This window comes from Pagrus major, chromosome 4 (genome assembly GCF_040436345.1).
Source record: "Pagrus major chromosome 4, Pma_NU_1.0".
Lineage (NCBI taxonomy): Eukaryota > Metazoa > Chordata > Actinopteri > Spariformes > Sparidae > Pagrus > Pagrus major.
Genome location: NC_133218.1, coordinates 13,576,589 through 13,590,976, shown reverse-complemented (window position 1 = coordinate 13,590,976; position 14,388 = coordinate 13,576,589). Strand labels below are relative to the sequence as shown.

Genomic DNA, 14,388 nt, shown 5'->3' with positions numbered 1-14,388 from the left:
CGAGTTCTGTTGAGCTTGTCTGGCGCGGCTTCCGTAGTGCAATCGGCTGTGAAGGAGACTCGCGTGAACGCGTAGCCTGCCTCCAGGCAAATATAGTATAGTGACTGTTTAGGCCAGAAAAATGTACTAAATGACGTCGTTTCGAGTAAACTCTGGATGTCGCCACTTCAGGACACTTGGATTGCAGTGGACGAGCAGTATGGACGAATATTACAAAGTTTTTGTGTAGTTTTATGGACCTTTTCGTCTCGGACACCATTTACGCCCGTTATATGGATTTTTGCTGCAGGACGGTACCCCCGCGGGTCTCCAGCTGCACTTTGAGGAATAAGAAACTACACCGGACTTCTCATCAGCATGAGGGTGAGTCGATAATGACTGAATTTCGTTCTAGAGTGAACTATTCCTTTAACCTTGTTACTGAGAGACTATCATTGTCTTGTCTTCAAATGATGTGCGCCTGTGAGAAGAACCATCTTGCCCATTGTCTTGTCTGACTGGTTGAGGTTGCTGCTGGAAAACACAAGTTTCATTTCGTGCATGCGTGTTCACGCACAACATGTATATCTTTCGAGGTGTACTGCCCTCTCCTGGCACGCAACGGCTCTACTAGTGGTGGCTGTACCTTAAACCAATAGGGAATTTTGAGATGCCTTTTTGACCCTTTGAGCTTGCTGTAGTGGCTCAGTGTTACAGTGCTACAGCGCAGATTGAGTTAATTATGTGAAGTCAGCAGTTTTCTGAGAATTTCAAATACTGTGTATGCTTGTTAATATAAGCAAACATGTCATTTTATGTTAAGTATGTCAGTTGAAACGGATCGTTTGTAAATATACTTTTACCACGATAGCGATGCTAAACTCTTAGACTTAGCACCTTAATGGGAATTCCCATTATGTGTTAGCGTCAAGCTAGTGGATTGAGTGCTTCTTATATGAAATCGTTTTTGGAATCAAAGAAAACATTCTGTAATTTTTCCCCATAGAGAGTACACAGTTGACATACTGTAATAAACACACTGTTTTAGTGAAATAAACAGCATGTTGGTGAGGAATTTTGGACACAGCCAGTGGAGTTTTGGGGAGACGTCTCACTCTGCCTCACTCTCTCTAACATTACTGTAAAGATGTGCACTCAGGTACCACAATGTTAGTAGTACCAGCGTTATTCGGTCGGTATCCTTAGAAAGTACTGAGTTTGGTACAAGTCAACCATGCTTCTATACCTCTATAATTCTTAACACACAAGTAATTACATAAAGCATTCTGCCTCACAGTAATGTAATCAGTGAATATGTTCAGACTGAAAACAAGTACTAGTCCAGTTTAGGGTTAGTACCTGCCAGGGAGCCCATGTTGAGACCAGCTCCAGAACCAGCAGCCAGAGACTGCAGGGCCCCTAAAGAGGCCATGGGGTTCACTGATGAGGTGCTGCTGGAGGTGGGGGAGGAGCCTGCTCAGGGAATATTTACAGTTAATGTTATAATAAACACAAGTGGAAAACATGAGATAAAGCTGTGTTACAGTGCTCAGTGATGTCAGCATTGTAACACTGTCATTATGACTATATCTTAAATTGTAGTGTCTATTTTTTTAAAGGGCAATTTGAGAAAAAGCCTGACATTTGGAGAAATATTGTTTGATAAGTAATTGTTTTCTACTCCTGGAGGCTTTGTATATTGCTTATTTCTACATTATATAGAAAATAAATATGTATATAGTTATATATAGTTGTACAGATGTTAAACAGTGAGAGAAGAATTTCCGAGATTATGTGTAAGATGTTGAAGTGGACTCTAACTTTGAAACAGTACTGTTGATATGTTTATTTACCTGAGCTTGTTAGTGCACTTAGTGGGCTACTAGATGTTGTCATGGCGCTGGAGCCTGATGCCGTGGCCTGTGTGGCAGTTGCTGCTGCTGCTAAAGCAGCCAAGTTCTGCATAGCATTAAGACCTGAGAGACACACACAGTGAAGTTGAAGACTCCACCCACCCCTTCATCTGACCACTAATGTACACTGCCTTGCCAAAAAAAAGTCCCCACCTGGATTTAACAAAGCAAATAGCTAAGAGCCTTCCATTGGATAATTACTGCAGTGATTAATATGTTTCAGCTGGTAACAAGTTCTTTAACCCTAACTGATGCAGTGAGTAGCTTCTCATTTCTTAAACAACAATGTCTGAAGACATATCCTGTGGTCATGGAAAAGATGTCACTCTGTTTCAGAAGGGTCAAATTATTGGCCTGCTTCAAGCAAAGAAAACAACTAAGGAGATGCTGAAACTACTAAAATCCGGTCAAGAACTGTCCAACACATTATTAAAACCTGGAAGGATAGTGGTGAACCATCATCTTCAAGGAAGAAATGTGGTCGGACAAAAATCTTGAATGATCGTGATTGGAGATCACATAAACATGCAGTGAAATCCAATCATAAAAAAAATCAACAGCAGAACTCACGGGTATGTTTAATAGTGAAAGTAAGAGCATTTCCACACACACAATGAGAAGAGAACTCAAAGGATTGGGACTAAACAGCTGTGTAGCCTTAAGAAAACCACTTATCAGAGAGGCTAATCAGAAAAAAAGGGCTTCAGTTTGTTAGGGAGCATAAAGATTGGACTCTGGAGCGTCTGATGAGTCCAGATTTACCCTGTTCCAGAGTGATGGGGGCATCAGGGTAAGAAGAGAGGTGGATGAAGTGATGTACCCATCATGCCTTGTGCCTACCGTACAAGCCTGTGGGGGCAGTGTTATGATCTGGGGTTGATTCAGTTGGTCAGGTCTAGGTTCAGCAACGTTATGTGTCCAAAAAATGAGGTCAGCTGACTCCCTGAATATACTGAATGAGCAGGTTTTTCCATCAGTGGATTTTTTCTTCCTTGATGACACGGGCATATTCCAAGATGACAATGCTACGATTCATCAGGCACAAACTGTGAAAGAGTGGTTCAGGGAGCATGAGACATCATTTTCATACATGGATCGGCCACCACAGAGTCCAGACCTCAACCCCATTGAGAATATTTGGGATGTGCTGGAGAGACTTGATGCAGCAGCCCGACTCTCCCATTATCAATACAAGATCTTGGTTAAAATGAATGCAACTCTGGACGGAAATAAATGTTGTGACAATGCATAAGCTTATCAAAACCATGCCACGGCGAATGCATGCTGTAATCAAAGCTTAAGGCGGTCCAACGAAATATTGGAGTGTGTGACTTCTTTTTTGGCCAGGCAGTGTATATTAAAACAACAAGGTCATGTTCTCTCCTGAATTTTGCTGGCTGTACAGGTGTGAGGCTGGACAGTGAAAACTGTCACTTTGACATTTACTTCTTCCAAACCCAGAGACCATGACTGAGAATATTAGTCAGCCAACAATACATATTCTTATAGTCAAAGCTTAATCTTACAAAGCGGCATGACACCTCATGGTGGAATCTAAATGCACGCATGTGTGTGTGTGTGTGTGTGTGTGTGTGTGTGTGTGTGTACCTGAAACAGGATGCAGGTTGTTGAGTGCATTCCCCGTTGAAGCTGACTGCTGCAGCAGCTGTAGGTAGAGCTGAAGCCATGAGGACATATGAGAAAAAGCATATTACATTTAAAGTTTAAACGGATAAATGGCTTTGTCAGTAGGCTAATCATTAACTTCTGCAAAGAAAACACACAGAGGATCTAGAAACACAATCTCACCGCTAGGTACTGTGGTCCCAGGCTGTTGAGCCCAGTGAGGTTTCCCCACATGGAAGCAGCACTGAGCTGCTGCATCTGCTGTTGCAGCTGTTGGGCCATGCGCTTCTGCTCCTTGTCCTTTTGAGTGTCTGCAAACTTCACCACAATGGGTGATGAGCAACCCTGAACACAGACACAGGAAATCATCTGCACTTTGACATCTTAATACACTGATACACAGTAAAACAGATTAAAACATCATCAAATAACAGAAATTATTATCAAAAACTCTCCTGGCATGATTCACAAAAGACTGTTTTTCCTGGTAATTTCACTGATGGAGACAATGTAATCAACTTCACAATTTTACAACATAATTGTTTTTTGAGTTGAACTTTACCTCCATTGTCTGGGACTGGTGCATGGACTTGATGGCTGACTGGGCCATTTGTCTAGCTGTGAATGTCACAAATGCACAACCTGAAAGTGAGAAACACAATATATCATGATTTATACAGAGTTTACAAAGAAAAATTATATTTTGTCAAAGTTTCTGTGTTAGTGAACTCCAAGAGTGTATTTCAGCGGACGTTATCTCCTCTAGGATGTAAGAAGAGGAAAATGAGACGTATTCATGTAGCGTGGCAAGAAAAAAGTATTGAGGGAAAAATACCCTCCATTGCTATAAAGACAATGTAGAGAAATGTAGTGTGTTTTAATGCTGAATTCCACTGTACTCAGTCATTAAAGTTAAAAACTTTCACAGACTTCACCTACATAACACACATGACGTCACAGCAGTATGGCAGCGCACACAGTGAACAATTACCACTTTAACATCATGCTGTTTGTCTTGTGAAACATGCAGTTACAACTTTGTAGTTGCCATTTCCATTTCCAGTCAGTTGATTTTTGCTTGATAAAAATCTTTGCGAGCATGTGGTCCAATCCTACTCCCCTGTCTTTTTTAAAGTGTGCTAATCTGTTGAATCAGCTGCCGTAGTTGCTTGTGAAGTTAAGAGACTTGCCATACAAATATCCTATTGCTGCAGGCCTCCGTGTTTGCAGATGCACTGGGACACATTTAGACTGAAATTTGGGAATACTGACTCAGAACTATTGACTTCTGACTTGCAATAGATTGCAGGGTAACTGCCTAGTTCAACAAAATAAACTGACTGCTTTATTCTATAGTGGATAAAGTAAAATAGGATGACACCCTGTTGTCTTACATGGGCATCATGCCAGTTACACAGAGGCCTAATGGGGATGATCCAGCAAAACAGAAAATTAAATCACTTGACTTGTTATCAAACACTTGCTTATTTACACATCCAACAACAGCAGCAACAACATTATAATTCATTAGGAGTTGTGTTTTTGTCTACCTGGTGACTTTATGTCTGAGATAAAGTCACCAGGTAGTGTTTTAGCTCAATTTTTTACCTCAGCCAACGTCGGAGGACGTTTGTGACTCTTTAGCTGTCAAATGCTCCACTATGTTCAGCTAGTTGCTAACTGTGTCTGCCTACCGTTTGGAGCAGAGCAGGTATTTTTCACTGAAAACAGCTGACAGATATGTACAATAATTGACACTTTGACCTCAGTGAGAGTGAACCAAAACAGCCAAGTTGTCAGACAGCTATTAATCTAAAACAATAAAAGCCATCCAGAAATTACTTAATTTATTTAAAGACATGTTCATTATTTGGTGGCACCCTGACTTTTAACAAGTTTGTTGTATGCATGTGTGTATTAGAAGAGGATATGCCCTACCACGGCTGAGTCCATCAGGGCCTCGAAGTATCCGACACTCCTCTATCTGTCCGTATGGTGAGAACATCAGTCGGATGTCATTCTCATTACATTTCTTGGAGATCATTCCAATAAACAGCTTCCTGTCCTCCACTGCTGTAGTCAACACAACACAACATCAAACACACCTGCTCTGTGTCAAGGTAAATGATGCAATACAGCATTCAACATGTACATACACTATGTTTCATTGTGTGTCTTTTGCAACTTCATGTCAAGGAGACTGACTTTCATTTTTTTTGTTCATTTTCGAACTGCTGAGCTCTGTGCACTCACACTAGGCCCAGTTGTTCCGGACCGTGCCGAAGCACCATTGTCCCTCCTCCCCAGTCCCCTGCTGGCCTGCACTCACATTGCTCTGGCCGCAGCCGGGCCTGACCACGGTTACCTCATGTACATACGTCATCATGTCATAGTGCGGTCGCAGCACAACAGAGAACATGACTTACTTTACTGCCTTTTTTGTGGCTTATTTTGTGTGTTATGGTCATAGACGTTCCTCTCACATTCCTGGATTTCTTGATTATGCAAGGCGGCATAATACGCATGATTATACTTCATGTCCACGTTGCGCACCTGTGCTTGTTGTTGTGCATGAGCAACCATACTGTGCCGAAGCACACCTCTTTCAACTGTGCCAGGGCCAAGAAAGTGTACTGTGCTTGAGCAAGGTACGGAGCGCTCACACCAGTCAAACAAACTGGACTTCGGGGGTCAAACATGCTTGTGCATGGAACATATTGCCTACTGTGAGTGTACCCTTAAAAGGACAGGTTCATAAAGGCACCTGACAATACTGTTTTTAGACAGACTTGAAAAATTCTGAATCTTTACTTTAACATCAAGGAGCTTTGGTCCGTTTGTTTTCTCAGCAGGATAAAAATGTCCACACTATTGAGGTTACATTTGAAGAGGTTAGTTACATTACAGAGGGATGAGAAAACCAAACTTAAGAGGGGAAAAAAGGAGGAAATTAAATATCTTTGTTGTATTGATCTTTTTGTTGGAAGGGCTCACACTTTCCAGATAAGCAACACCTTAATAAACATTTTAATGGACACAGCTCAGATCTACTTAAGGAGCAAACACTTTATGTCTGATTACCACCATATACATCATTTACCATTTGAATCACTTACAACATATGTCTGCTGTATAATTACTCAATCTTGGGTTTCACCAAATCTTATTAGATTGACAAATTGACAAATAATTTTGTTTGTTTAAAGCAATAAGCTTTATTAGGCTCATCATTATCTAACAATGAACATCAGGGAATTACACAGATGTGTGCAAGTATCATAGGACAGAGAAGACTGGTGGAAATGCCAGAAAATCCTTACCATTGTTTTTCTCACTGTCAGCTGGCTTCATCTGGATTGGGTGGTGCATCTGAATCAAGCAATAAACAACACGTTAGTATTCTTAGCAGTGAAATATGCACATCTGTGTTGGGCAGTGCATTTGGGTAATATTAGCAGAGATGGGGGATAACAGACTGTCATGGTATGAAGAAAGACAGTTATGATAGTGTTTAAAAGAAGGTCTGTATGTTAGATCCACATATAAATACAAATACAGACAAAATGACAATTTCCACTACCAATGAAAAGAAACAAAGGATACAAAGTTTTCTACCCCATCATGAAACAACAGAGACAAAACAACAAATGTGCTTCCTTGATTGTGGTCAAATCACACATACAAGGATGGCTCTACAAAGACTCTAATGCCAGGTTCAGACTACGCAATATTTTTGTTCGTTAAGATGGTCACTGTGCCAGACTAGGCTTTACAGTCATAGATTCTTGCTTTGACTTGGCAGAGAGATGTTACAGTCTCTTGGCCAGCAGTCATAGCTTGTCGTTTTTCACGACCCACATGATGTCAGCAGGAATACGGTGCTAAGGGCCGACTTCCGGGAACAAGGATGTAAACAAACTGGCAAATTGTCCTGGAAAAGAATTGTGCGCCGTGTTTCGATATAAACAGATACTGAACAACTGTACAAAGAAATAGATATTTTAACGCTGCCATTTATTAGCACCTCCATAAAACTCCATAAATGTGTCAAAAATATAACTACAGCTACAGCACCTTGCTGGACAAATCATGAACTTACAACAGGCACTTTACACCTCTACAGAATAATCCCTCGACAAAAAAAGGGAAAACGCGACTGAATTTCACTACTTGGAAAGGCAAAAGCATCTCACAGAATAGGCTACAAATACTTCCTTCCCATATCTAAACTCATCACAGCGTATTCCATCTACTGACCTGTCTAAATTGTGGAAACTTTTATCACCAGCGATGTTACAATATCTTTCCTTATGGGTCGTTCCATGCCAATTTACTGAGGGCCTCCCAGTTCATGTCTTGGATTTTCTTGAAAAAATTCAGGTTGAAACTTCTGTTAAATTCATGGGACCTTGCAAAATCCTATAACTGCACTCCAAATACTTTTAAAGCTATGAATGAAAGGTTTGGCCCTCAGAGCTAAATTTAAATATTTTTGTGATTCTTTGTTTGTGTATTCTAACTGACACAGCATTCACACTATTGTTTAATGTGAATGCTGACACAGCATTCACACTATTGTTCTTCTCGTTCAGTCTATGTCTTTATTATTCCCTCTTCCGTACATTTTTTGGGCTACAGAAACTGTTCAACTATCAACACATTCAGCTCGTTAAGGAGATGATGGCTATGACTTTTGGTATTTCTGCCTTTTATCATTTGAAAATATTTTCTGCAAAATTTTGCCCATTCATTCTTATGGAGAAATCTTCAAATCCTCTTCAAACCCACACGATTTTCAACTTCTTCTGCTATTTGATAGATTGACCTACAGACACCATTCCAACTTGAAAGCAGTTACAAGACTTTAAACTATTATCCTTGTATTCAGCTTTTTAAAATCTTTCATAGTTTTTAAATGATGACAGTTTTAGTTTTATGGTCTTTTGAGCTCTGCTTTTATAATGGGTGTGTATTGCACTCGTTAAGGTCAGTGAGAGCACCTGTGATGCTGTGCACACTGAACTCTTCTGCCATTTTCAGGTTGTTTTTTGCTCTCTAGATTACACTATTTTCACCTCTCATACACAAATAAAACAGTAAAATGCAGGAAATCTTCTCTTCTTTCAGCTGATAGGCTGATTTAACGATAGGGTCTAAACTTTTGGCTGTATGGGCTCTCAAGTGACAAGCACTCCAGCCAACTCCCACATAAGCGCCAATGTTAATTTTGAGCCTAAATTTCTAGAAGACAGCAGACAGAAGCGGTTTTATAAATCACTGTAATTTGCTAATTTTTGACTCGACAACAATAAAATAGGCATCTACTCGTCTTGCTACTTGTTCCTCTCACTCAATCTGTTAACATATACACAATAGCAGTAACAATGCAGGACTTTTTCTGCCTTCTTTAAGTAGAGATTTTCAGCTTTCTCCTCGTTTCTCTCTCTTGGACACAGCAATGTAAAGCCTTACAATGAGTGTTCCTCTGTTCTGATTGGTGGACTGATGTCACACGCTCTTCCTGTTGAGTTTAACTGTTAATAAATTAAAACCTTGATCTGCTTCAGGTTTAAACTCTCTCTCTCTCTCTCTCTCTCTCTCTCTCTGTCTGTCTCTGTCATTCTCTCACAAAACAAACTCCTCCACTTCGTAATATTAATAATAATATACTAATATATACTAATACTAGTAATACTAGTACTATTTCTACTACTTGTACTACTACTACTACTAGTTCTACTACTTGAACTACTACTAGTAGTACTTGTACTACTACTTTTACTATTACTACTACTACTACTACTTCCACTACTTGTACTTCTACTACTACTACCACTACTTGCACTACTACTACTACTACCACTATTTCTACTAATACTACTACTTGTAATACTACTTCTACTACTAGCACTTCAACTAATACTAATACTACTACTTCTACCTCTACTACTACTACATTAGGGCAGCAGTGTAGTGCAATGCATCATAGTTTTATGTATTTCAGGCCATTATTTTTCACATTTCAGCAGTTTTTTCAAAATCACTTCAGCTGTCAGCATTCACACTGTATTTTCGCAGGAAATACACATTTTCTAGTTTAAACAGTTGCTGCTGAATGGTTGCAGTAATCAAATTAATAACAAAACAGTCATTTTTTATCAGAATGAAGAAATGATGAACCAAATTTTGGTTCTTTGTAGTATTAATGTAATTCTGTCACATTTAGAAGTTATTTGTTCCTGCATAAAAAAATGTGAGCCACATATCTTGTTAAATATGGCTTCAGAGCTGAAAAACCCACTTTTTGGGTTATTTTGAATTTAATTTCCTTGAAACCTTTTTTATGTGAAAGTGTTCATATTCATTGCATATATATTAAAAAAATCAAAGTTGTTGATTTTTAAAAAAAAATTACACAATATTAACTTTTCACTGGCTGTAATATCACATTCAGTGTCCTGAACAGGGCAGGGAGGAAGGTCAAGGTTTCCATATAAACAAGCATGCACTGAAAGGTCAGTTAAAGGAGACTGTCACCTACCCCTGGCAGAATCTTCATGTTGTGCAGAGCATTCTGTGCTTCCAAGGCTGACTTGCGAGTATAGTACGTTATAAAACAGCAGCCTGCCAGAAAATGAAAAAGACACCAATGTCACACACCTGACTCAGTTACTAGATTACACTTGTGCTATATGGAAGGTGTGCTGTGGCTAGTTTCTAACAAAATGATTCTTTTTTACAATAAGTAAGAAATATTATATTGAACTGCTACATTAAAGGCTTACATATAAGACTACTATAGAATGAAACATTTGTGTTTGTGCATGTGTGTTACCAAGTTACTACAGGCTGACCTTTGCTCTGTGGTGGATTCTGGCTGCGGTCTCGGAGAACATTAATCTCATAGACTGCTCCATAAGGCTCAAATAGCTCCCGAAGCTGCTCCTCAGACCAGGACCGTGGAATCTGTCCCACAAACATCTTAATGGCATCAACATCTGGTTGGTCGGGGTGGTCCAAAGACCCGTTCATCTTCTTCCCACTTCAAAGACAAAGAGCAGTGCATTAGATGGAGTCCAGCCTCTCATGCTGTTACAGTCTCAGCTGTTATAATCACGCATAACCAAAGACCAACCTCCACAGCACTGTGTCAGGGCTAGACTAGTTACTATCACTGGCTGGTCACTCAGCGTGACACCTCTGAAAAATATGACACATTAAATTACAAAGAGATGCTGTAAATTCACTATTGACTTGGGACGATTCCTGTTTTTTTCTCTGTAATGCTATATTGTGGGCAAGATATCTATGTTGACATTGACAGGAGGAGAGCTAGTTAGCAGTCAACAGTCAGCACTGGGGAGCAGAGTCCTGTGTTGGGTTGGCTAAGGGATTTAAAGGTCCCTCATTATTATCATTTTCAGGTTCATATTTTTATTTAGGGTTAGAAACTTCAGCTAAGTACTGTTTGGGGATTAAAGCACTCTGTATGCTATACTTTTAAGTTGCAACTATAGATGATAATAAAGTAAAGAAATGTTTTGAATTTTGCAACAGTTTACATTCACTTCAGAGCAGTAAAACTTGTTTTTTCAGGACAATTTCTGGACAGTGGTGAAAAATGTTAGGCTGGAGCCAGGTTCGAGCATGACAGTGCCTCCGCTGCGATGTAACACCTCCCAGCAGCACATTCTCTCACGGTGGCATGCTAATGCAAGATAGGCGTTCTAACTTTCAGATGCTCTAAAAACTTTGGAAGTTTCTGGCTTCTTTTCTGCTCAACCCATGTCCTCTTCCCTCAATCCCTTACTGCCTGTCCTTCGCTTTCAACTTGCTCAGTTAATACACATTGTCCAGCCTTGAGCTGTTACGTCCATTGATGCAGAGTCTTGGCTGTTGACAAGGGATGCCACTCGCTACCTGGCTCTGAATAACGATGTTATTTTTCTTCTCTGTCAGTGCCCAAGCCTCAAAAGTTAAGGCTGGTGTTATTTTATCTCGTTTAAATTATAGTCATAAATGGTCATTTGATTGAGCTTACTAACAAGTAGTGGTCGTGCAAGCATTCAGATCCTTTACTTAAAAGAAAGTACAAATACCATACTGTAAATAGAATTGCCTAGCTGTATGCCTCTGCCAGCTAGTCAAGCTGCAGTTTCCATCCATGTTTATGCAGACTCATTATAAGTCGCGTGACGAGAACTCGTACCATGAGATCTTATGATATTAAAACGTGACGATATTTCTCGTTGAGGGGGAAAGCAGTCTCACGATATCAGTACATAACGGACATTCCCCCGTAAGCAAATGGCTAGGTGCAAGTAAAAACTCCCATTTACCTTGAGCATAACCTACTGTGTCCACCAAAAATTCTGTATCATAGCAACCAAATCTCTTCAGCTGAAAAAATGCTGCACCTCTAAAGCTCTCCAAACTGGGCTCACTGAGGACGTATCACAGAAGCGTTCGCTGTAAACGCCCCCGATTACATATAATAGTTGCCACTGATTCATTTTGATAGAGAATCACCAATGGGGAAACATAAACACTCAGCCAGCTGTATCAATGGTGAAACTGTGTCATCCAGCTGCAGTCAGGTGGCCGCAAAAGCTTACATACATGTAAAAAAAAAAAAAAACGTTACTCCCCCTAAAGAGAATGATCCTGTGTGATGTGTTACTATATTAACGTTGAACCTGAGGTTATATCTTTATCATTACAATGCTTGGCCTACTGTAGCCTACACCTCCAGGTATTTCTGGTCTAATAATGCCTATTTAATAATTACACAAGGCTACAGGTTTGTCAACACTGGTGGTAGGTTATAAAGGTTATCTGTCATAAACCCTCAATCTCCTCACAAATCATTTAAGTGACGAGATCGACGCGATACTAAAATGCGACGAGGTGAAAAGCTGTCTCGAGATATCAGTACATAACAGACGAAGAGCAGCACGACAGAGACTAACTTTGAACTCAAAATTATTAGAAGATGCCCCCACCACTTGTAAATCGTTTGTGTGGCAGCATTTTGGGTACTCGGTGGAAACAGTAAACAACGACAGAGTGACAGACAAGACACAAACAGTATGTAAGCACTGTAAGAAAACAGTGCCGTACACCACGGCTACACGAGCACTATGCAAAGACACAGAACCACCACAGCTCTCTACTAAAATCAACCGTGTCTGTGAAGAAAACACTGAAAGGCCAGACAATGCTGACAAATGCCTTTGCATCTCAACTCCCACAGTCAAGTGCTCGAGCCATGGCAATAACGAAAGACATCTGCATTGTCATTGCAGCTGATATGAGGCCATTTTCCGTGGTGGAAATCAGCATCCCCTCCACACATTGGAACTGAAGTACACCATCCAGTCACATCATGGCAGCAATGCCTTAGTGTCTTTGCTATATACTGGGGGCAGGCTATGTAGCAAATCAGGGCTGGATGTTTGCCGGATCTTGTGATTCTGCAAATCTCACAAGGTAACGTGATTTGGAAAGCAGGACTGCTGAGCACGTTCTCAAGTGATGTGAGAGGGTTAATATTATATTGTAAATGTTTCAAACATTGCAGAATTAAAAATGTCTTTCGCCGGACATAACTAACATCAGTCAACTCATACTGATATAAAATTTGAGGTCCTTAGCTTAGCTGTTATGTAATCAATACAAGGTTCTCAGATCTATGCTGAGAAAATAAAATGCAAAAAGTTTGTTTAAAATCAGAGAAAAATTCATGAGATTCAAGTCCTATTTTAGGCAAGTTATCAAGGGAAAAAATACTGAATGAAGTTAACACTGCAGAATCTAGGCTACAGCATCATCTAAGATAGCACATTTTTAAATGACACTATCAATCTGTACATTGATAGTGACAGGAAAATTTTACACACTACTTACTTACTCAGTTACTTTAGGTAAAAACATTAGTCATAAAGATAACTTAATTATATTTTCTTTGGTCTAAAAACCATATCTGTCAATATTATGGCTAAAGTCTCTCAGTTAGCATATAATCATCCTGCCACTGCTATAAACAACAACAACATCTTGCGTATCTTCATTATCGAAGCATCCTACATCTGTGTCTATGAATGGTGCTATTGAAGGCATCCATTAGATCCTTGACGTACATGCCTCAAAGTGAGCCCTAGCAGAGGACAAAAAAGTATGGAGATGCACAATACTAACAAAATCAAATATCACAATTGTGATCAAAGACCATGGTATCAATATACACAGATACACTGTGACATTACTTGAGGTATGACAGCTGGTGCTTTCAGAGGAAAGTTGCCTGTAAGACTATTATTGAAAATAAAACCAATAATATTGTTCTGATGGCTTAAGTGAGAGAGGCATTCATTTGTTAATTTCAGCTTGTTAGAGCAGCCTATTAACCATAGAACTCTGCACAAATAATATGCCAAGAATCAGAGACAGGTTTCCATAAGAACAGAAACTGATCCAGAGACCAGAGTCTGAATACAGAATCTGTTAAAACAATACCCAACCTTAATGTAAGGCAGATAGGAAGGTACCGCAACTCTCTTGGTACACTGGATTGCTATATGGATTCGAATCCAACTACAATATCTGACTACATTTTTGGGGGATTGCTTGACAGTGAACACGGAAGAAACCCATCTCGTAAGCAACCAGTGTTGATTTTACAGAAAAAAACTTTTTACGTCAATGCATTCAATATTTCATTGAAAAGTGGAGTGATAGTTGGAAACAAAGTGTGCCCATTGAATTTGAAGAGTTTACAGGTTTAAGAGAACAGAAAGACAAGACATATTCTGAGAATCAAACCCACTGAACAACAGATAAACATCAGGAACCTTTAAGCATGACAAAACTG

General features: G+C 39.8%; 1 protein-coding gene across 10 annotated transcripts in view; it reads right to left on the bottom strand.

Moving 5' to 3' along the window:
- The window catches only part of LOC140994361 (CUGBP Elav-like family member 1), a 47,647-nt gene that overhangs the window by 17,275 nt on the left and 15,984 nt on the right, over positions 1-14,388 (bottom strand). For 7 of the 10 annotated variants that reach the window (XM_073463942.1, XM_073463950.1, XM_073463943.1 and 4 more), the window contains 9 exons: positions 10,373-10,560; positions 10,060-10,142; positions 6,839-6,887; positions 5,457-5,591; positions 4,081-4,160; positions 3,702-3,863; positions 3,501-3,570; positions 1,833-1,955; positions 1,339-1,452 (listed from right to left, as the gene is read on the bottom strand). In XM_073463942.1, the coding sequence (XP_073320043.1) occupies positions 1,339-1,452; positions 1,833-1,955; positions 3,501-3,570; positions 3,702-3,863; positions 4,081-4,160; positions 5,457-5,591; positions 6,839-6,887; positions 10,060-10,142; positions 10,373-10,560 (1,004 nt within the window). The remainder of the gene's footprint in view (positions 1-1,338; positions 1,453-1,832; positions 1,956-3,500; positions 3,571-3,701; positions 3,864-4,080; positions 4,161-5,456; positions 5,592-6,838; positions 6,888-10,059; positions 10,143-10,372; positions 10,561-14,388) is intronic. The other 3 variants (XM_073463946.1, XM_073463952.1, XM_073463947.1) reach the window with 2 other exon arrangements.